This window comes from Athene noctua, chromosome Z (genome assembly GCF_965140245.1).
Source record: "Athene noctua chromosome Z, bAthNoc1.hap1.1, whole genome shotgun sequence".
Lineage (NCBI taxonomy): Eukaryota > Metazoa > Chordata > Aves > Strigiformes > Strigidae > Athene > Athene noctua.
In genome coordinates this window covers 63,605,968-63,628,660 of record NC_134077.1, presented here as the reverse complement: position 1 = coordinate 63,628,660, position 22,693 = coordinate 63,605,968, and the positions used below count along the sequence as shown (strand labels likewise).

General features: G+C 38.9%; 1 protein-coding gene across 4 annotated transcripts in view; it reads left to right on the top strand.

The window, feature by feature from the left end:
• Nucleotides 1-22,693, top strand: part of ADAMTSL1 (ADAMTS like 1) — a 503,340-nt gene that overhangs the window by 385,300 nt on the left and 95,347 nt on the right. For 3 of the 4 annotated variants that reach the window (XM_074931327.1, XM_074931329.1, XM_074931328.1), the window contains 4 exons: nucleotides 55-105; nucleotides 4,054-4,258; nucleotides 5,523-5,670; nucleotides 10,337-10,421. In XM_074931327.1, the coding sequence (XP_074787428.1) occupies nucleotides 55-105; nucleotides 4,054-4,258; nucleotides 5,523-5,670; nucleotides 10,337-10,421 (489 nt within the window). Of the gene's footprint in view, nucleotides 1-54; nucleotides 106-4,053; nucleotides 4,259-5,522; nucleotides 5,671-10,336; nucleotides 10,629-22,693 lie in introns of those variants that run through there. The other variant, XM_074931330.1, reaches the window with a different exon arrangement.

Below are 22,693 nucleotides of genomic sequence, written 5' to 3'. Positions count from 1 at the left end.
TATTTTATTATGTGTACCTTCTACTCAGAGGGTTGGCATTATTGTTCCTAACAGTGATGGATACAAGCAGATCATGCCCTATGACCTCTACCACCCCCTTCCTCGGTATGTAAAACAGTCAACCAGATGCTAGGATTAACAAATACATTTACTTTTTTTCTTCTTCTCTGCATTTCTGCTTTGCTCTCAAACTAAGTTAACAGATGCTGCTTTTCTCTTGCTCTGAGCTCCTGTGGATTAACCTAGAGATGGTCAAGTGCTAACCTGTTGTTATAAATTCTGATGATGCAGAACTGAAGCAGTATTCTAGCTGAAGCAGCAATACAGACTTATTAAGTGTGTGGTCCCTTTCTTTCCCTCCTTTCTCACTCTGCACCTCCTCTTTTCTTTCACACCTTTCCATTTTCTTCCCTTTATTAATCTTTGAACAGGACTATAACCTGTAGCTTTGTAGTGAACCATCAGACTTCCTTTCTGACAGTGCTGCTTCTTGCATGCTTAGAAATTGTGAGTATTTGGGTTTAGGCAGTATTAGTATTGTGTTTTGATCCTGCAAACCCATGCTAATGCCTGCTCCATGGCATTAATCCATTGGCTTTTCCAAGAAACCAGAGATCAGGAATAGGATCAAGGCCTGATCTGTATTATTATTTATCTCACAATTAAAATTATTTTAATGTAAGTCTTTAAATTATCATGGAAATAATCACATGAGTAATCACTCTTAAAGCAGTGAATAAGAATGGTGTTGATAAAAAAGTTTGGTAGCTGAAGGATAATCTTTTGGCTTTGAAATACTGCCTGGACATGCAATAACATTGTGCTGTGTTTCCTTTTTCATTAATTTATTGCATCATGGAGTATGAAATCACAGAAAGTACTCCCTAGGCAACTTGTTAGCCTCATCCTGGTGAGGAAAAGACCTCCCTCAAACCGTGGTGAGGTCTACTGCAGAGACCTTTCAGCATCAGTGTGCAAGCACAGTGCATTCATGTTCAACAGTCTGCAGTCAAATCATGAACACACCCCAAACCATGAGTGACAAGACAAGGAGGAGAGCATGTTATTTGCCAAGCATTGTGGCTATCATTCATGTTGACACCCTTTATCAGTGATCTGTGTCTTCTGAATTAGGTTTTTCTCATCCTAGCTGAGTGTTTATGATTATTTACACACAGTCACTATCAACAAATATTCATTAGATACACATAAAAGATATCCCTGTGTCTAATTCCTTTTTTCTGGAAAACGCGTTTCTCAGAGCTTTATTTAAAGAAAACCCACATACATACCTCCTAACCTCAAAAAAATAAACTTCTGTTAGTAAGGAATATAGAAGCTAGCATATTAATACAGGGTTTAACACTCTAACTTGTGCATTGACAAAAGACAGAGAACAATTTTATATCAGAGGATGATTCAGCGGTACTTAACAGTGGAGGGACTGTTTTTAAGGAAAAAGCATCCTGGGCTGGCAGCTAGGCAGAGGCTTTTTTACTGCTGAAGAAAATCCAAAATAAAGGATCAAAGTACCCTGAGATATTTGACTTTCAAGTAACACTGAAAGAAAAAAAAAAAAAATCTCTGAAAATTATCAAAAAGCTGAGACTGTTTCTCAAACTGCTCTGGATTATGGTCTCACCCCCTAATAGTCCATTTACATCTCCCAGCTGCACTATTCTTTAACCCTCCCCATTGATTGCTCAGTCTGCAACTGCTGGCTGGGACCTCTCCCCACCCTTTTCCTTCTGCTGTTCTCCTCTTCTCTCTCTCTCCCACTCCCACATGTGCTCCTATGGACCCACAAACAGGGCTCAGGTCTTCCTCCCTTGCCTCAAGACAGAAGACTTGGCCACATGTCTCTTCTCCAAACCTCAAAGGCAGGCAGCAGAAACCGAACAGTCTACAAGGCTGGCATGAGAAAGGGACAAGTCAGGGAGGTACAACCTTCAGAGTTCAGGAAAAAAAAAGCAAAACAAAAAAACCCAACCAAAGCGGAGAGGCCCTGGTTACATTATCTGTCTGAGACTGACACCTAATACCAGGGACACAGGGGAGCAACAAACACTCCAGGAGAAGTGGAGAGCAAATCTGAGAAGGCATCTTTGCAAGATTTCCCTACTGCAATCCCTCAGCCTTAAATTTGATCATGAAGAGGGAAAGGTATGTTCCATCAGATACAGTACTTACTTTTGATGCACCACCAATTCCTTTCATAACTCACAAGGAACTGTGATACCTGCTTTAAGAGCTGTGCAACAGAGAAACTTCACCTTTCTATCTTACACTCATGCAAAACCTGAAGACCAAACTGCTTGCCTATATTTAAGCTTCTTGGTGTTGCTGAGGTTGCCTAAGGCATCTGGACACTTGTCCCAAAAACTCCACGGAATTCCTTGGTACCATGCTTTTTATGCCTGGGAAAAGCAGGGTCAGGTTGACTGCAGAAGTTTCTACTGTTCCCGCGTTTCAGTTTGAGGTCTCTTCATATAGATTCGTGGTAGTGAGAAACCTTAACTGTATACTGGGAAACTTGTTCAGCAGAACCACAGGTAGCACATTTTAACTGAAAACATTGCTAAAATTACACATTCATGACATATGTGGCTTATGTTGAGCACATGATGATGGGTAGGGCATGGTGCAAACATGGTTTCACCACTTCTTAGTGATAAGCCATAGAATTAATTAGTAGCTTTACCATTCATAAACAGTTGTTAACATAAGCAATTTCACATTGAGTTTTATGGCATTTTCAGCCAGTAGCCAAGTGTGGGTAGTGCTTACGAGTACTGGATCTGATGAGAAAAAGATGGGCTGATATGATGAAAAATAAGAGAGAAAGATAAGCATTTTTCATATTGCTTAATCTTGGTGTTCCTGTAATTGTTATTTAAGAATAATGTCTTTGTTTTAAGAGGGAGAAAAAAATCCTGACCTTTCACTTTTTTTTCTTGTTGCTTGAAAGAGGAAACAGGTTTTTTCCATAAAAACAATTTTTTAAAGTCAAAACTTGAAAACTTACAACCAAAATCTTGTTTAAAACATTATTTCTAACACCCTTATCAAAAAGAAATTTGCCTTTAGGGGAAAAAAAAAAAAAAAGCCCCACACTAAAAAAAACCACCTTGTGAAATTTTGTGGTTTTCTGAAATGTTTCCAGGTAGATAGAACATGTATGCTTTTATCATGCATGCACAGGATTGCACAGGAATAGCCACACTTGATCATGACGATGGTCCTGGAGCCTGTCTGTGACAATGGCTTGAACGTGAGAGAGGAAATACCAGACTGTTTTATGTGGACAGACATGTACACATATAAAACAATACATACATTGTTGTATATACATCACTGTAAAAAAAAGATTATTCTCATAAGTATGTATAGCTTTTCAGAACATACACATTGTTCTCTGGATTTGTAATTTCTCAAATGGCACCTGTAGAGAAAAAATGGTTTCCCAGTTTGTCTCACTGCCCCAACTGTAAGGAAACAAAGCCCATGTGGTTTGTCAATCAGAGGCCACATATTCTGTCAGTATAATCATGTCTTCTTTTTGGTAGTTTCCTCCTATCTTCTTTTTTTTTTTTTTTTCTTGAACTCGGTTGTTTCCCTGGAAAGAAACACTGCTCTTTCCCTGTATGTTCTTAGAAAAGGAGCATCAGCTTCAGAGCACACTGAGCTTCCAGTGATTTGTGACAAAATTTCCTCAGAACATGACAAATTGTGAAGATATGATAATCCCATCAATTAAATAAAGGGAATTAAGTTTAAAGTATTTAGAGTTTCTCTGGTAGTAGTCACTGGCTTAGTGGGAGAGTGGAGATTTCATATTACTAATCTGTGATTTAAAGACAGCAGCCATAACAGTCCTTTACTGTTATAGCCATTTATTAAAATATATTTATGATTAATTTTTACTGACATTAATCAGAAAAATAACACTCCTGCAGATAGCAGTTCATGTATCTGGGGAATGGGGGTGGAGGTGGGGGCAAGAGGGGTTCCTTTTCCTGATGCCTTTCTGTTGTTTGTTTTTGTTTTCCCCAGATGGGAAAGTACACCCTGGACTGCCTGTTCCTCATCCTGTGGAGGGGGCATTCAAAGCCGCAGTGTCTCATGTGTGGAAGAAGATATTCAGGGACATATCAGCCCTGTGGAAGAATGGAAATGCATGTATACTCCAAAGATGCCTGTTGTCCAGCCTTGCAATATATTTGACTGCCCAAAGTGGCTTGCTCAGGAATGGTCTCCGGTAATCAGCTTAGCTTTGTTGGTTTTGTATTAACTGCACTAGTAGTAGATCTTAAATTACAGTTTAGTGAGCTTGTGGAAGTAGGAACATTCACTATTTTCTTTCCTTATTACCGTGATCTCTGTCTGTTGTCTAACTGCAATGTAAATACTCAGGAATAATGTATTAATAAGATAAACATAATTAAGGAGAATGATGGAAAAATAAATCAGATCTGTAATGTTAATTAGCAACCTTCTAATAATAATAAACAAATGCACAGAACAAAAACAGTAAGCATGTAATAGTGTATCTTTGTCACAACTTTTCAGCCATCATTTGAATTATGTGAATTGCTGAGAAATTTCCAGAAATATGTGAAGCCTTAGATGACTCTGCTCTTTGATGCTTGTAGTTGTCTGTACCTGAGTCGCCTTTCTTTTCATATGAAAGTAAATGTTTTTGAAATGTCTTTCTACAAAAGTAGAAATGTACCTTGATTTTGTACATAAAGACTTAATCTTGAATGTAGTTTCTCACCACTCCAGTTTTTCAACAAGTAAAATGGGTTTTAGAAGCTAAGCTAGCTCACCCACAGGGTGAGGTGTTCTTATCTGATTGAAAAATGTTTACCGATTTCCAGATGAAAGCTACTATCCAAAAGCAAAGTGATATTGGTAGTATCCATAGCCCTCACCACTGGTTAGTAGTTTTGATCCTCTCCTGTGCAACCACTTCTGAAACAATCTGTACAGGGGCAAAAGTTGATGTACCTTACCAACAATACACGAAAAAAAATTAAGAAAGTGTCTGAGGGAAGAAAGCCCAAATAGTTTCCCATTCTGTTTGGTGCCATGTTCCAAAATAGCTGAGTGTCACCCCTGTTAACCCATAAGCCCCAGTATTTGTCCAAGCAAAGCAGAGTGATTTCAGATGAAACTGACAGAGTGTTACTGAGTATATATCCAAGATGGGACAGATGGCCACAAGCCAAGTAGCCAACGCTGAGAGAGTGACACTGAAAGAGAAATCCAGCAGCAAAATGTCCAAACCGAGTAAATGTGCGGAGCAAAAAGGCAAAAATTTCTGTCAATTTTATATGTTATCCATAACTAACAAATATTATGAATAAATTATGTTCAGGGTTGGGTGTTTCTGCATCAGGTTTTGCTCCCTGATGTACACATATTTCTATTGCATATTTTCCTTTTATTCATCACTCCTGTGACATATCACCCACACCTCTTTTTTTTTTTTTTTTTTTTTTTTCCTTTTTTTTCCCCAGTGCACTGTGACCTGTGGACAAGGACTCAGATACCGTGTGGTCCTTTGCATTGATCACAGGGGTATGCATACAGGAGGCTGTAGTCCTAAAACAAAGCCACACATAAAAGAAGAATGCATCGTACCCACTCCTTGCTACAAACCCAAAGGTAATGAGGCAGAAGGGTTCTCATAAATTTTTCAGAGCTCTTCCATGTTGAGCAGTTTTGTTTTGTTACTGGTAGCACTGTTTTCACCTGTACTGAGTTGTGAATTTGCACCTTTAAGGCTTGCCATTCCTTTTCCAGTCTGCCTGCTAGAAACTTTGAGTGAGTGAATGGCCCCTTCCTCTTTCCTACAAGCTCTGGGATTTTCACTGTTAATTTGTGGTCCAGCAGACCAAGCAATGTAAATGTAAATTTCGCCACAGTGTAAGCAGGTTTGATTTCACTGATTATGTCTGGCCTAAATTTGCCATATATTTTTTAAGGAATTAAATATATAAATAAAATTTATGGTAGATAAATGTAACCATAGTTTTTAAATGCCTGTTCATATCTTGGAGCTTGAAATAGGCCAGAAGCAAGCATTATGTATTCCAACATGAAGCTCATCTTACTAGAAAGGCTGCCAGATTTGGCAGACTGTTAGACTTGGAGTATCTTATAACAAGGAGTAGTCATAATTTGTGTACAAATGTTTCTTGACTTAGGCCTCAGACAGAGAGTAATACTGGGGTAAGTCTCCCACATTTTGTTAAGAGAATGAATCACAGAATCACAGAATCATAAAGGTTGGAAAAGACCTTGAAGGTCATCCAGTCCAACCATTAACCTAATTCTGACTGTTCTTAACTAACCATATCCCTCAGCGCTATGTCAACCCGACTCTTAAACACCTCCAGGGATGGGGACTCCACCACTGCCCTGGGCAGCCCATTCCAATGCCTAACAACCCCTTCTGGAAAGAAATGCTTCCTAATATCCAGTCTAAACCTTCCCTGGAGCAGCTTGAGGCCATTCCCTCTTGCTCTGTCGCTTACTAATAGGTTAAAGAGGCTCATCTCCAACTCTCTGAAGCTTCCTTTCAGGTTAGTTGTAGAGGGTGATAAGATCTCCCCTCAGCCTCCTCTTCTCCAGACAAAACACCCCCAGTTCCCTCAGCCGCTCCTCGTACGACCTGTGCTCCAGAACCTGCACCAGCTTCGTTGCCCTTCTCTGGACACGCTCGAGTCATTCAATGTCCTTTTTGGAGTGAGGGGCCCAAAACTGAACACAGGAATCGAGGGGCGGCCTCCCCAGTGCCAGTACAGGGGTCAGATCCCTTCCCTGTCCCTGCTGGCCACGCTATTGCTGACACAAGCCAGGATGCCATTGGCCTTCTTGGCCCCCTGGGCACACTGCTGGCTCCTGTTCAGCCGGCTGTCAATCAACACCCCCAGGTCCCTCTCTGACTGGCAGCTCTCCAGCCACTCCTCCCCAAGCCTGTAGCGCTGCTGGGGGTTGTTGTGGCTGAAGTGAAATGAGAAAACATTTCTGCATCTGTTTGGAGGTTCTACGGGTGGGAATATTAGAAAAAGTCCTGGAGACAGTATTGGATTAGTGGGCAGTAGCTGGGTGCAGCAGATACAGTTATTTGACTTTTCACAGGTATATGAGCATGCATGTGTTTGTGCATTTATACATTTCTATCGATACAACCTTTGTGTCTGTATGCTGACATAAACTTATGGAAGCTTTGGGGCTACAGTAATACAGATGAATTTAATTTCCCTAAACTGGAGACTTAAACCCCATCATAAGAAGAAGTCAATTTCTTTTGAGAAATAAACTGCTATCCTGATACATATTAAGAGCACTTACGAAGCCCTGTGAAATAATAGTGACCTGTGACCTCCTGCTGGTCCAAGATGGAACAACGAAATTTGGAATTTTAATTTCTACACTCAGTGGCAATGATAAGTATACTTGCCAAGTTTCAAGATTCCAGTTTATCTGGACCATGAGAATTCACTGTGCCTGGCAGCTACCAGAGTGATGAAACCCTGACACAGGGCCTCTTGGGAGCACTGGGTATGTTTGCGCTGTATTTTGCTGGCTGTCATGAGCTCACTCCATCCACCTTCCAAGATGAAAAAATAGGCTCTCTAACTGTGTTAGCATGACTCTGGGCTTCATAGAGGTTCAGTGGGTTTGGGCTTTATCAGTCAGCTGCTTTTATGGGGTCATACAATTTATGGTGTTCAAAGCACAGGTAAAGCAAAATCTTGTCTGTCTGCAGCATACAATGTAAATAAAATGCAGCAAGAGACCAAAATATCAGGTGTTGCAAACCACCCACAGCTGACTTCTGCCTAGGGAACCTCAGAAGGGGGCAAGACCATCTAGGAAAGCTCTGCTTATCTGCATCTGTCAAGAAATCTCTTCCAGTGGGACTTGTCTGGGAACAAAGTAAATTAATCGTTGCTGGAAAGACATTCTTGCAACAGAGTGGCACCTTTACCCTGGATAAACTCTTACACTGCTCTTTGCAGTACATACATATTAATTTCTGATTGTAGGCAGTTACATCTTTCTTCCATTTTTATCCATGGGATGTGAAATCCTGCACAAAGCATACTGCTTTGGTTGGGTTTAATTTTACTACACATGTTGATTCTGCAACACCCCCACAGTTCTCCCTCCATAATGCAAGTGGTAATGTTTGAAGACCCATGTACCTGAAGACTGAACGATGCTTTCAGAAGAGAATTGAATCAAATGATATCCAGAGATTTCATCCAATCCAAGTTATTCTATTTATGTGCTGGAAGTTTGTCCTTTTTATTTCACAAATCTAGAGTTAGAAATTTAGAGCTGTAGGGATAGCAAAGTCCCTCTTCTCTATTGAATGTTTTAATCTTAGCCTGCTTTTTCCTTCCAGAGCTGGATTAACATCAAGCAGAAGAGTAATCTTCCTATCTGACTGAAGCAGCAAGACAAAATGTGTGGAATTCCCTCTCCCTTTAACACACTGTGCTAAGCAGATATAGAATACAAATAGTTCATGTAATACATTTCATTTTAGTTTATTCAAGCACTGAGGCACTTTATTTTATGCCAGTAATAGGAAAAAATAGGATATCCCTGGATTAAATAATGATTTTCAGTTTTAATAAAGAAGTATTCATCTAATACAACTTTCTCTATAATATAGGATTTAGGGGTTTTACTGGAACTGTTTTCAAAGCACACTGTACATCAAAGCACACTCTACATCAGCATTTCTCATCCCCTAACAAATTTTAGTGTGTAGATGATAATTAACTACATCTCTAAAGAATAAAATTATTTTAAAAGTCACATAACAGGCAAAGGTACCTTAAGAGCTTTTGCTTTTTACAAGCACCTGCATCCAAGCAAAAAAGCACAGAAGTAAGATCTAGCTTTCCAAAATGCATAAAACAAGATGGAGAACATGCAAATAGAAATACCTCCTACATCTTTTGGATCACAAATGCAGTAAAATATAGATTAAACTAAGAGCTGTGTTGGCAAATATTCATCCTTAAATTACACTAATAAGTATGTTAAGAGCAAGAGTGTGGAGAGCTATTTCTAAGAGAGAGGCATAGTAACTCAATTACTGTCGATTTTTTCCTCAGTTGATAACCTGTTTCAAGAAAATTTGGTTGACTAAAGTTGCGGTAGCTGTGAAATCAAGTTGTAAGTTGTTGTTCCTCTATGATACAACTGACAGAAAATTTCATGTTTGTGTGAAAGGTTCACTGTTGTGCACAACAGTGTCACAGAAAATTTCCCAACTATTCTGAATGACATTCATCTGCTCCCACTGGCAAGTACAAATCCATGCATTATATAAATCTAAAAGGCTTAGTTGATGTGTGAGTGGCAATAGGGCTGGCCCTAGTTCTCCTCAGTGGTTTGAGTCTCACTCACTTTTATTTGTTTGGTTTTTTTCCTCCAATCCTAGTCCAGACATTTTGTTGAAATGCAGAGCTCCTTCTCAAATTATCGTGCCAAATTTGCTCTTGCTTTATACCCTTGTAGAGCTAAAACAGCTCCACAGCCTTCAGCTAAAATACTCCACTTCAACACTGCATGAAAGGGGAGTTTGGCTCATGAAGCGGCACAGCCCTGCGCTCCCCAGAGCAGAGCAGCAAATTATGATGTGAGCACATCCTGGAGAGGAAAAAAAGCAGCTCTACTGTTTTCCATCAGAAATGACAGAAAACGTATCAAGCTCGTTTTTTTAAATCCACATAGCTGATGAACTGATAAACTTAAAGTTGAAAAGTATAGCTGAGCCATTTTATTACAATTTCTCTGTTTTCCTGTGGTATCACTTATCAGATCAGGGTTTTCTTCCTTTTTGTAATCTATCAAAACCAAGCTTAATGTGTCTTCTGAAGTTCTACAATTTAAGGGTGAAACAGGGAATTTATACATTTTGCTTTTGCAGTGCCAGTGGAGACTGGTTAGACTTGCAAGACTCCCTCCAAAAAATATTTTCCAAAGTGCCTGCTTTTAAAGCCAGTTGCATAGTCTGAAAAGTGGTTTAATTTGCCTTTGTGGCTTTAGAACACCATAGCCCTTCTAGCTGCAACAGTGAACTATCTGGCCATATAACCTTGTAAGCATTATGGTCCATGTGACAGAGAAGTTTTTCTCTCTCTCTCCTGCTCTCCTTTCTCTCTCTTTCTTCTTTTTTCTCACCCTCCATGTGGATGAAGGCACATGTGCATCACAGGCATGCTCAGCAAGAGAGGGGAGGCTGGCACATGTAGCAGGATTACTGCATGCTTCCTATTTTCACATGCTTGTGTTTGTTCCATAGAGAAACTTCCCATAGAAGCGAAGTTACCATGGTTTAAGCAGGCTCAAGAGCTGGAGGAAGGAGCAGTGGTGTCTGAAGAACCATCGTAAGTCTTAAAAATTTGCTTGCAACAGGTTCTCATGATGTGGGGATCTGGGGCTTGCACTGAACTAACAGTCTCTTGAAATTGTATTTGGCTTTCATTAAAGTGTGAAGGCTACACCCAACACTGTGGAAATCAATGGACTTAAGGCTGTGTCACATTTAGGTATGAAGAGACAGAATTCAAGGGGCAAATGCAGATTTAATTGGAGCAAATATGTACATGTTTTATTTAATGCCATTTACAATAATACTATAGTGAGAGTCTGTCTGTCTACATGGTTCCCCATGTCTATATGTTCCCCACTGTCATTGTATCTCTGCAGATCAGCACGTTTGTTTAGTCTCACAATACCTGTGTGAAGTAAGAGGTAAAATACAGGGCAGCCAATCATGATTGTTCCTTGCCTCTCCCCCCAGGAAGTCTGTCGTAGCAGCAAATAAAATGAATTAACTTTAGCAGAAAATAAACTAGAAACCTCAGCCTTGTGGTTTGTATTGCCTTATCAACACCTATCTCATCATTTCAGGGGATTTTCCCCTCCCTGCTTTGCTAGCCACTTCCTGGTCTTTGTCCATCCACCTTTGCAAGATGGATCTCAGTCAACACCTTGTACCCCATTAGTAGCTTCTCCTTCTGCTGCAGACCCTCTCAGATGGCAGGTTGGCCTACATACATAGATGGACATGTATGAAATTATGGCAACTGTATATTGTCCTTCTAAATACACAGTTTTAACTCATGATGTCTCTTAAATGTAACTTTTTGTTTTTTCATTTGTCTTTTGTTTTGTGAAAAAATTTCCAGTGAGTTAAAAAGAGGTGGAAGGTATGAAATAGCTACACATAATGTTGAAGGATAAAATATTACAATAAAAAGTTGGAAAAGAACACTTCTACTTAGGATTGATACCTGCCTTTTTAATACATCAGTAAGAAAATCTGACTATATGAATCTGACCTGATGTAGCCAGGTTCTTCACATAGTGCTATTGAAAACACAGTTTAGCAGTTTCTGCATTTCATTAGCAGGACTGTAAAAGAAGTTAGAAGGACTGTAGAAGAAGTTAGAAAAATTAAGTGGTTTAAAAAAACCCTCAGAACTTCATTCAGAATTGAATTTTATTGTCATTTTTGGATAATTAATCTTCCTTAGCCCTATAAAATTGCAATGAAAAGGAAGCTGCAGTAAAACTGGTGTGCCATATAAACCTATAAACTGAGGCTGAGAAATTAAAAATCCTGTTATGATTATGTTTTGGATATTTTATTCTGGAACTGCGATAAATGCATGCTATAATTGTAACCTCTGTACACAGCTTTAGTCAGTATCCACTTCCTTATGGGTGAGCACACGGCGTTTTTTATTGCAACTGGAGCTGTGTATTAGACTAAAAACCAGTGTTCGCTATGCAATATAGTTGCAGATTTGATGTGATTAATCTGAATTGAAGTAATTTGAAACTGGAACATTGAAATAGAGCAAGAGACATAGATAATAAAGCCCTCAAAATAAAAATTAATTGAATCCAGCTGCCATATGCGCACATAAATACATACATATACACACATATATTTATATGTGTATGCGGGAGAGCTGAGCACGCACACGACCAATGTGATCAAGCAATGCCCATTTATTACCACTAAGAAAGCCCTTTTATAATGTTCTCCCACACTCATGAGTAACATGCAGTGCAAGTCCTCAAGATTGGACAGTTAACTTAGCCCGCGCTTTAAACCTTCTTATGATTGGATAAAAGGTGACACATCAGCCGTGCCAGGCTTCCTGCCTTGGGTAACTTCCTCTTCCGTCCCAACCCCTTCCGGGGGTTGTTTGTCTCGTCGAGTTTCTCCCCCCTCATTCAGGGTTACGTCCTTATCGCATTCTTGCTCGGCTGAGGCTCTTATCAGTCTTGTTCTCACGCAGGGTTGCTCACATGGCCATTCTCTTGCAGAAAGTCCTCTTGAATCCCAACATGTGTATATATATTTTGTAGAAGCTAGGGTATGTAATATAATGAGATGTTTAACTGTTTCCACAGTTTGTAGGTTGATTCATTAAGGGTCAAAGTCTAGAAGATTCAATATTCATGAACATACTAATATTTCATTTGTAAGCGCAGTTTATTTTCTTGTGACTTTTCCTGTGACTAGACTAAACCACTTAGCTAAATGCTCATTTATCAAACAGTAAATAACCCCTGGAAGCATACATTAAAAAAGATGTATTATTAGGAAGTTTATCTAAAGGAATTGTACCAATATGTGATCATATCTGGAACAATTTATTATACTAAGAAATATTTGGATATATTTTGTGAACAATGTTGACAGTACTGTAAAAAGAGTATAATAATATACATATGAGTGTATATAGCTTTAAATATTAACAAGAAGGGATTTGTAGATAATAAGTATAACCTGCAGGGAAAGATGAAGAGGCTTTTCATGATGTGTATTTTAATAAAATATTCTGGAAAACCTTATGGGTGTATTACTTGTGATATTAAACCAGACCTTGAGACATATAAATGGAAAGGGATTTAAGAACTTTAAAATGTTGTAAGTGCAGCTGTGACATCTCCTTTACTTTATAGTGCACTGCTCTGCTGCAATAAAGGCCCTGTTCTGCAAAGACATCCTAATCTTTTTACACCATCTTATGCAACACTTCAATGATAGCAGTGAGATACTAGCATACCCGTACAGTGGGGCACAGTCCAGGTGAGGTTCTTTCTGCCCTGGGTGACATTTTGTACATATTTTTCTCCCCACAAGGCACAATTCTGGGACCATGTATGATCTTTATTTTAGGCTGATGAGAAATCATCATGACATTAATTAAAGCACAGATTTTTATATGCATTAACTAACAGCTCAAATAAGGGGCACAAAGTCAGGATCTTTACACAAACCCTCCCAAAGCACAGAGATACCCATACTTTGTGTGTAGTTTGAAATGATTTTTAGTGATGAGGCATGAAACAGAAAGACCAAACAAAAACTTGGAAAACGTGCTGGAAAGGCCACCTATGCAATCCCTGTCTGTAAACTCTTAACAGCTGTGTCTGCTTGTTCCAGAATATCTAATCTGTTGACAGTGACCTTGAGTGGTGAATTTCCACATAAAACTGATTTCAGTGCCTCACTATTAATAATGTTTTTCATTAATGTCTAACTTTAAATAGTTATTTGCTTTTATGTCCTGGTTATTAGTTTGAAAAGCTGTATGTGTCAACATAAAAAAGGAGACAAAACATTCTGAACTCACCAAGATACAATCAACAATCAACTTTGATGCCAGTTTTGTAGCATCACTTGTCCTCATTCAGCTTTGTAGGAATTTCTAATACACCAGCTAGTAGAAAAGCAAGGTGTATTACATAATAATGCACCTTTTGGCCTGTGTTTCTGCAGCTGTGCAGAGACACAATGTAATACTCCATGGCCCACCGTGCTGACAGAAGTCAGGCTATCATCCACATATTTTGGCTGATGAATGATCAGTCTGGAGTATAGGTGCATGCTAATTTGAGGGTTGGAACAGTCAAGAGTTTTTAAACGTTGGATCAGGCACTAACTGGTATAAGACAGCATATGATGTGGACAGGTATTTTGCTGACTGAATTTGAGTAACCAGAACATGTCCATCAGTTTCTTACTGTCTTATGTGTGTGTGTCGTACTGTGTTATTTTGCAGTAAATTTTTTCAGAAAACATAACAGGGGTTGTAAAAAACAATTGCTTGCTTCCCCTCCTCTGAGGAAGCCATTTCTTTTCTCTTGATTCAGTAGAGCAGAGCTGGCTGATCAGGGTTTGAGGGTGGGAGTTGAGCTGGGCAGCCAGGATGGGTTTTGTTTGAGACCCCACTCCTTCATTCAACAAGCGGGGGAACAATGGGCAGAAGAGGGGCAGCATAGAGGGGAGGGAGAGCAGTTGTAGAGCAGGAGGAACAGCAGAAGGCCTCCAGTGGCATGGTAAGCCAGGTGCTGAAAAGGCAACATTGTGTGTTCATGAGCATGTTTGCCTGAAGTTGGGGTACTGGAATTTTCTTCAGGCAAGCTATGCTTATGTGATTTTCTGACTTGCTCAGTACTGGTGCAATAATTACCAATTTCATGACTACACTTGGGCAGATGTCAGGAAGGACTCATTCTTTTCCTACACTTCATATGAGTATCTTTCTGAGCTTTCTTACACCAAGTAACTGCCCCCATTCTCCTCTACGGAGAGGGTCATTCTTTGTAGCGAGCAGACCATTCATTCTTCCTTACCACCGTCACTCTTTCCTCTGCTCTTCGGGCAGAGAAAGCAAACCCCATCTATAAGCAATTCTATTGTACCTGTCAAAGTTTATTTTTTAGTGGAAGTTTGAAAGCTAAAGCTGAAAACTTGCAGCAGATTTCTTCTACGCATTGAGTTCTTGTATTTGTGAATCCCTGTATTGCTCTTTTGTGACTTTCTATTGAATATAGTTTTTTGCAATGAAATTGCATACTATGAGTTACAAAGTTGGATATTTTTTTTTTTTTACATTGTCCTTCCACTTGCAATTTGTGATCCTTCTTGAACATGTGCTTCTAGAGCAGTAGATGCCTCAGTTTTATTGCATTTGTGTGTAGTGCCTTCTATTATTTATTTCTTTAGGAATTTCTAAAGGAAGCAAGTCTTACAGTTTAATTTTGTCTGTATATGTCTATCTGTCAGTTGCCTTCCTCTCCTCTCAGTAATGTCTGAATTTATTCCTATTAGCTGAATTTGACAGAGGTATAAAGTCATCACAGAGAATTTTACCCCTCTGTCAAATATGGTTGATAGTCACCAGGAAATTCAGTGGTAATGTTTTCCACACATTTCACTGAACTAAATGACCTGGTAGAAAACTGACACCCTATCATTCCCCAGTTGAAGCAAAGGTTTCTAAAGGAGTTCAGTCCTTAGGAGATACCAGAGAAACCACTTGGGCTCTCAGCCTTCAAATATAAATCCATGTTAAAGTGGTCTTCATCGGTTCTGCTGCTCAGAGAATTAATCATAATCTGTTCAGCCGTTTGAAGGCTAAAGGGGATAGTTATGTTTGTGTTGTCTGACCTGCTACACCCCTAGATGTGGTCAATAAAATATTAATTGCTCACAGAACTACTATGAAAAACTCTAGGCTGGTAAGAAAGTATTGTAATCTTTGTTAGGACAAAAGTTCAAGGTAAGAAGTCCTTACTGTCCTCTGTTGTCATACATATTGTTTTCTTACTGCTGTCCATCTCTGAAGTAACCTTAGAAATATGTTACCTGAGGGAGAAGTCACAGTATCTTTCTGTCTGACCTGGACACTGGAGCTCATTACACCAGCACAGCATGACAGCCAGAGTCAGAAAGAGCAGCAGTCATGATTAAAAAAGCATGGTTTTTTCTATGTGTAATGAGATTGGTTTAATGGGCAGTGCAAGGTTATTTAAGATTTCTGTCTCTAACTCTTGAAAAAAGCTTTTGTATGTTAGCATCATACCCAGCTTTTAACATACTTCCATAAATAATCCTGGTGCTAACCATAGAAAGAAGATGGAGGGGGGGAAAGAGGGCAAACAATAAGATCTGGATGCCAGATGGCACCATCATAGTGATGGGGCTGGTTCAGTAAAAACAAAAGGAAATTCCTGACATGCATCAGTGAGGGGGACAAAGCCCTCAGGGAACTCGATATGGACAGAGAGGCCAGTGTGGCAGAGTCACCCAATATCTCTTCCTTACTAAGTATTTATGTTTCCAAAGACACATAAGCTATTTTATTTTGCTTTTCTCTGTTAAATAGTTTCCATCATTATATTTCTACCTGATTCACAGGTTAATAAGTAATTTTAAAATTTCCTGCAAATGTTTTACTTTAAAAATAAAACATGTTATGATTATTGCATTGCCAAAAAATGTAGTGAGGACATACACAGATACTATCAACTGCCAGGCTGTTTCTTGTCCACTTCATGTCATGCATTGAAGAGGAAGAAGATTTATGGAAACTTCTCCATATTAAAATCTAATGGCAAAAAAATTAAACTATATATGTGGTCAGCCATAGGGAAGATCAGCAGTGCAACAGTCTACAATTAGGTAGTGATTTCTGTCCATTCAAGGATCCCCTTTAGACAGTCACCACTGCTTAAGATTTATGTGTAATATCTATCCAGGTCAGAGGCAGTTATTTTTCCCTGGGGAGAAGGGCAGTGGTGAATTTATGGAGAGCACCAAGAGTATAGAATGATTTGACACAAGCTGAAGAAAAAGACCATATTCATACTAAACTGAAGACTATAGAGGGACAGACTGTAATCACTCAGATTGGAACTGGACCTGTGCAGCGGGCTTTGGTGCCATTACTCTTACAGATGAAGCCCTAAGACTTTATTGATGCTGTAGCTGTGACATCTGTTGCATTTCTCTGAACAATAGCATCAGCAGCTACACAGTGCTGTGTGTGAGCATCCTGTAGTGTTATCCACACCTTAAAACCTATAGAAAGGTGGCCTTCCCTGGAGAAAAATGACAGGTTTGCATTTCAGCTCAAGACAAGGAGTCTGGAATTCTGATTTCAGTTCACGGTTCTACCACAGAAAATTTCTAAGCCTTTGAACAAGCCACCAAGCATTTTTTTTCCACCAGTAGTATCTGATTTTAGATGCCTTAATAGATGGGTGTCTGTGCCTTCAAACACTCAGTCTTACTGGTATGTGCAGTTCTCAAAACCTGAGACTTTGAATCATGGATTTACCCAACAATGGATGAAAAAGAAAGCATTAAATAATAAAAATTAAGGACCATATGTAATTAAGTAAAGTAGCAGTGAGGAAGGTAAGCTGTTTCTCTCCATAGCTCAAAGAACATCAGTCTGTATACACACCTTTTTTTTTTTTTTTCCCTTCATAACTTGTATGGTAGGAACCCAAGTCCTAGACAGAAGAGGCTGTGACTATTTACATCAAGTGTTCTGGACTATGTACATCTTGACAAAACTTGACAGAGCTCTTCATGAGTCTCACCTTGAACCCACTGTGACCTGCTGTAGAAGGTCTCCCATTATTGATCATTGACTCTCTCTTTGTAGTTCTCTTCTTCTGGCTTCCCTAGTTACATGTATGTTGCTGTATGGAGGGGAATATACAGCAGTTCTTAGCTGTGCCCAGAATTGGAAGGAAAAAATGTCATTATCCCAACTACTCCCATTGTAATCGTTGTTCTCAACTTAAATTTTGACATTACTTTTGCTGCCTTTATATGCAAGTGATCACTGCATAGCACATTTTAGTCTACAAAAGTTGGATATTTAAATACATTCCTTTCATATAATTTAAAGAGAGAAAGGTTTTAAAAAACACTAGACACACTGTAGTCTGAAAGGGGCGTTCTCAAGTGTGAACAGGAATAATAATATATACAAATGCAAATAGTCCATGAAAAATTGTTCTGGGCAAGTGGTATCTACCCAGTGTTCATGTATGGATGAAATTCTGTGGACAAATGAAATTTGCTTGTACTTGCAGGTCCATTGGATGTGCAGACTGAAGGCTTGACTGTTCTGTATTTCACAATTTGACCAGTATTTTGTACTAAGTGCTTTACATACAAACACGCTAAGATGGTTTTACTGTCATGTTAAAATTTCCTTAAAATATACTTTCAATGACTGTAGTACACTACAAAAGCAATGAGCCAAAACCAGCTCAGTATTACACCTGAATGACTCCTGCAGAAATTCATCAATCTCACTGTCATTACATTTCTTTTCTTCCATTCTTAGAACACATTATGCAGCCCAGCATAAGCTAATCTGCATATGACAAATGGTGCAACACCAGTCCCTTCAGCTGAACACAATCATCGTGTGCAAATTGTGAAACCTCAACAGCTAAAAAAACCCACTGAAAAATACAATGCCTCTTTTAAATTCTGAACTCACTATTTTGCAAGCATGTTCATATACTGGGAGAAGGTGCTGGTCCATCACCATAAAAGTGCCCGCAGGTCAAGGAAACAAGTATAGGCATTTGTATACAAGCACCATTCATTTTAACCCCCAGTTTTCTTCAAAGAGTTTTCCACCTTTCATTCCAGCCTTTTTTCCTTTTCCAGCTTGAGAGCACTGCTGTTCACAAAGATGCCCATTCTGAGGGGGGTGACAGGCAGAGGGACATTTCAGCCATCCCAGAGCTGGGTGATGTAATGTAGTCAACACTCCAGCAGTTGAGTAGCACCAGACACAGTTAAGTCAGTCATAACAAAGTAAGGTCATGATTTTCCCTCCTGCCAGCTTTCACTTCTCCACCTTATAGTGATCTCTCTAAAATAGGAGCATAAGAGTCCTCTTTAAAATACACATCAGAGCTCTCAGAACACACTTACTGCTCTTTTTCCTTTGGGTAAGAAGCATTGTCATGTTTGCTGTGTAGAGCAATAATAGAAGATGATCTTCGATGCAATGACAATATGTTAATCACGGAGAAGTATGCTAAGAGCTATGAAATAGTGTAATCTCTCTGAGGTAAGAGGCACCTTTTTTTCATTTGTACATCTGTTAGCACAATTGGTTTCTGGCTGACAGCTACTACTGCCACGTTAGTAGAACTAGTTTATTGCCTTTGTCTTGTTAGGGTTGTTATTATAGGAACTATTATTACAGTGGGTTTTAATTAAAAAACATACAATGACAGCTGAAACACCTACATCATTTCCTGTTTTCTAAAAATCTACTTCTCAGTAAATCTGTTCCACTACTTCCAGTTTCAAAGAAGACTCAGATGTAAGCATACAGAAAAGCACAGTGCTGTGCAGTAGATGGTACACTATATGCGGAACAAATAACTTTAAACTCATGGAACTGATTACTTATTATTCACATATTTTTTGTTTTGTGCTCACCATTTGGCAACATTTATCCTTAGTGACCGCATAAAGATATTTGAAAGCCTTTGCAATTTTCTGGGTTTAGGATGTTGGAAAATTGTATATTTATATTTTACATTATATAAATGTTCAGTATCTAATGATAAGTCCTATATCAAGATTTTGTTTGCAGGATCTTCTTGAGTTCCCCCCCTTACTTTTCTGCTTTCAACTTTTTTGATTCTACGAAATCTATCTTTAGAGGCCAACAGTTATATTAGAATTAAATTACACTTCCAAATTTAACACTTAGAATGTAGAAATTGGGCCTAGAAGGCTGACTAAAATGTAACTTCCTGAAGGAATTCCAGTGTTTTCTTTATGAGTTGCTGACTAGTGTAAAATAATATATTATATTATGTGGCATTTATAGATCAAGCCTCATTTCAAAAAGGATCCAGTCGGCTTTCATAATATTCTTCCCTTTTGTATCCTCTCTCTTTTGTTCCTGTGTTTGTATGTGTGATATGGATCATGTGTAAACATTCCGAGTATATGAAGTATCTCTGTTTTTCTAAATTAGTAATTTTAATACCTGCCAAAATATCACCCATTTTGGTTTTGAACACAGCAGCTCTTCAGCAAAGCAAAGTTACACAACAATTTACAGTGTTAAAAAACAGAAGAAAGACAGCTTCTAATTAAGACCAATTCCCTTATTTTGTAACCTGATTAGGATTTCTACCTCTTAGTTTTTCAGGTCAAGAAGCTATACATTTAAACTAATGAAAATATCTAAATCTCATTGGCTGACGTGGTCTGTTTAATCTGTGACAGGACATTTTCCGCATCAAAATAGTATTATAACAGTTGTGCAGTCTTAGAGAAAACAAGATGAGGGGCCCACCTGTAGTGTTAAAAACTATAATCCTTTCAAAATGAAAGATACCATCTTTGAAACAAAACCCATCTTTCTTTTAAGATAAAATGTATCAGAGCAGGGAATGGAATCACTTTGCATTATTAGTTTCTCAAAGGCTTTACTCCAGAAAGAAATCTTTGTATTAGCATTATAAACAGTTTCAAATGCTCCAAAATGTATACAGTCTATTTCTTTCCTTTCTCTTTTGTCCTGTATATAGAGCTAGTGGTGGATATCAGGTTTACAATAAGATGTTATAAATGCCCACAAAAAGTAAATAAAGAGATGCACACTCTCTGCTCTAGAAGGGTATGCTGTTATAGTTAGGGATCCAGGTACATACAGGCTCACAGGGCAGAAGGTTCCTGTCTTGGTTTTGAATTCCTTTTTTAACCCCAGAGTGAAGGGAAAGTCCTTTTGTCAACTAGAGAAAGGCGATGGGTGAAAAAGAGACATGCATAAAAATACTTTCAAAGATGCTGATCACAAAACTAAATTTCCTTTTACTTCCTATCAGACTGTTCATGGGATCCTCAAGGTGAGAAATGAGTTTCCTATATCCCTAGACCACAGAAGAGACAGATATGTTTATTGCCTTCAGCCCTGTGCAAAGCTGTCTTAAGTCTGATGTGGCCTATTTAAAGACCAAAAGGAGATGAGTACTGTCAGTGACAGCCATGTTTTAATTAAAAATACGTCCCATAAACTCTGATTTATTGATAAATTTAGCTAATGCATATGATTAAGTGCTGAAAGACCTAAATTTCTGTCAGACAGTTGACCCTATCTCAAAAAGCTTTCAGATCATTAGATTAGCACTCCAAGGTATCAGTAAAACAAACAAACAAACAAACAAACAAAACCCAAACAAACCCAAAAACAACAACAACCAACCAACCAAACAAAAAAAACCAAACACACACACACAAAAAAAAAAGAAAAAACAACGAAAAAACCCCAACTTGCTGATTTTGAAGGAGCTGACAGATCCCAAGCACTTACAGTTAATGGACGAGCATTATCACAGGGATTGTTTTCCGTGAGAATTTATGGGATAGGTGCCAGATTCAACTACTTGCTCATCTGTTTTTGAAGTATATCTACAACCACTGTCCTAGAATTTGCCCATGGCAGAAAGTTTGGCAGAATGACCAATAGAGAAGACAAGACAATCAGACAAAACTATTTGAATGACCCTGTAACCTGGATTCATTACTGCAGTGCTTTAATACCACCATCAGATATCTAAGCATAAATAACATAGGTCACAGAAAACCCTGGAAACATTGTTTCCCAAAGATTTGGGAATCAGCATAGATCAACATGAGCTCAGCAAGACAAGGTGTGTTACACTTAAACAAGACAGTAGTGATGTCATATGGAGTTGAATGTGACCCTTCTACTTGATGTTACTTTGAATAAAATGCTAGGCCAATTTCCAGTACTATGTTGGTGGGGGATTTTTTGATGTTGAAAAGCAGTGACAACACGGAAAAATTGAGAAATTATTCCATTGTTGAGGAAAACAAACAAAAAATTTTTTTAAAAAAAGGAATTCAGTCTGGTTTTCTTACTGTAATGATGGCTGCAAGGTGCTTTTATTAAAGTGTGTGTGGATTTTCAGCTGCAAAAATTTGGAGCATGTAAGGGTTCCTAATTAAGTGAGGCAAGCAACAGCCAGAGAAATCCAGAATAGAAATGGAAAACTGTAGTTTTAATGAGTAGGGATATTCAATGTGCTAAGGGAAAAAAAGCAGCTAAAGAAATGATGGGTTCTTTATCACTTTTTTGGCTCCACATTAAGACTTAAAAATGGTTACTGCAATACAGGAACAATGACTGAAATTATTTTCCCTGCGATACGGCAACTAACTGGTAACAGTAACCTGTTCAATACTTACTAGTGATGTAACTGTGGTATGAACAAAGGCAAAGGTGATCTAGGTTGAATACTAGAAAAAAGTACCTAGTGAGATCATGATGCATACTGGGATGCCTTGCACTGAGACACTTTAGGATCAAGGCAGGTGCTCTCAATTTCTGTCTTTCTGTATATAAGGAGAAACTCTACATGAATACTTCACAGAATCACAGAATCATCTAGGTTGGAAAAGACCTTGAAGATCATCCAGTCCAACCATTCACCTAGCCCTGACAGTTCCCAACTACACCAGATCCCTCAGCGCTATGTCAACCCGACTCTTAAACACCTCCAGGGATGGGGACTCCACCACCTCCCTGGGCAGCCCATTCCAACGCCCAACAACCCCTTCTGGAAAGAAATGCTTCCTAATATCCAGTCTAAACCTTACCTGGTGCAACTTGAGGCCATTCCCTCTTGTCCTATCGCCTGTTACTTGGTTAAAGAGACTCATCCCCAGCTCTCTGCAGCATCCCTTCTGGTAGCCATAGGGGGCGATGACATCTCCCCTCAGCCTCCTCTTCTCTACATAAACAACTTGAGTTTCCTCAGCCGCTCC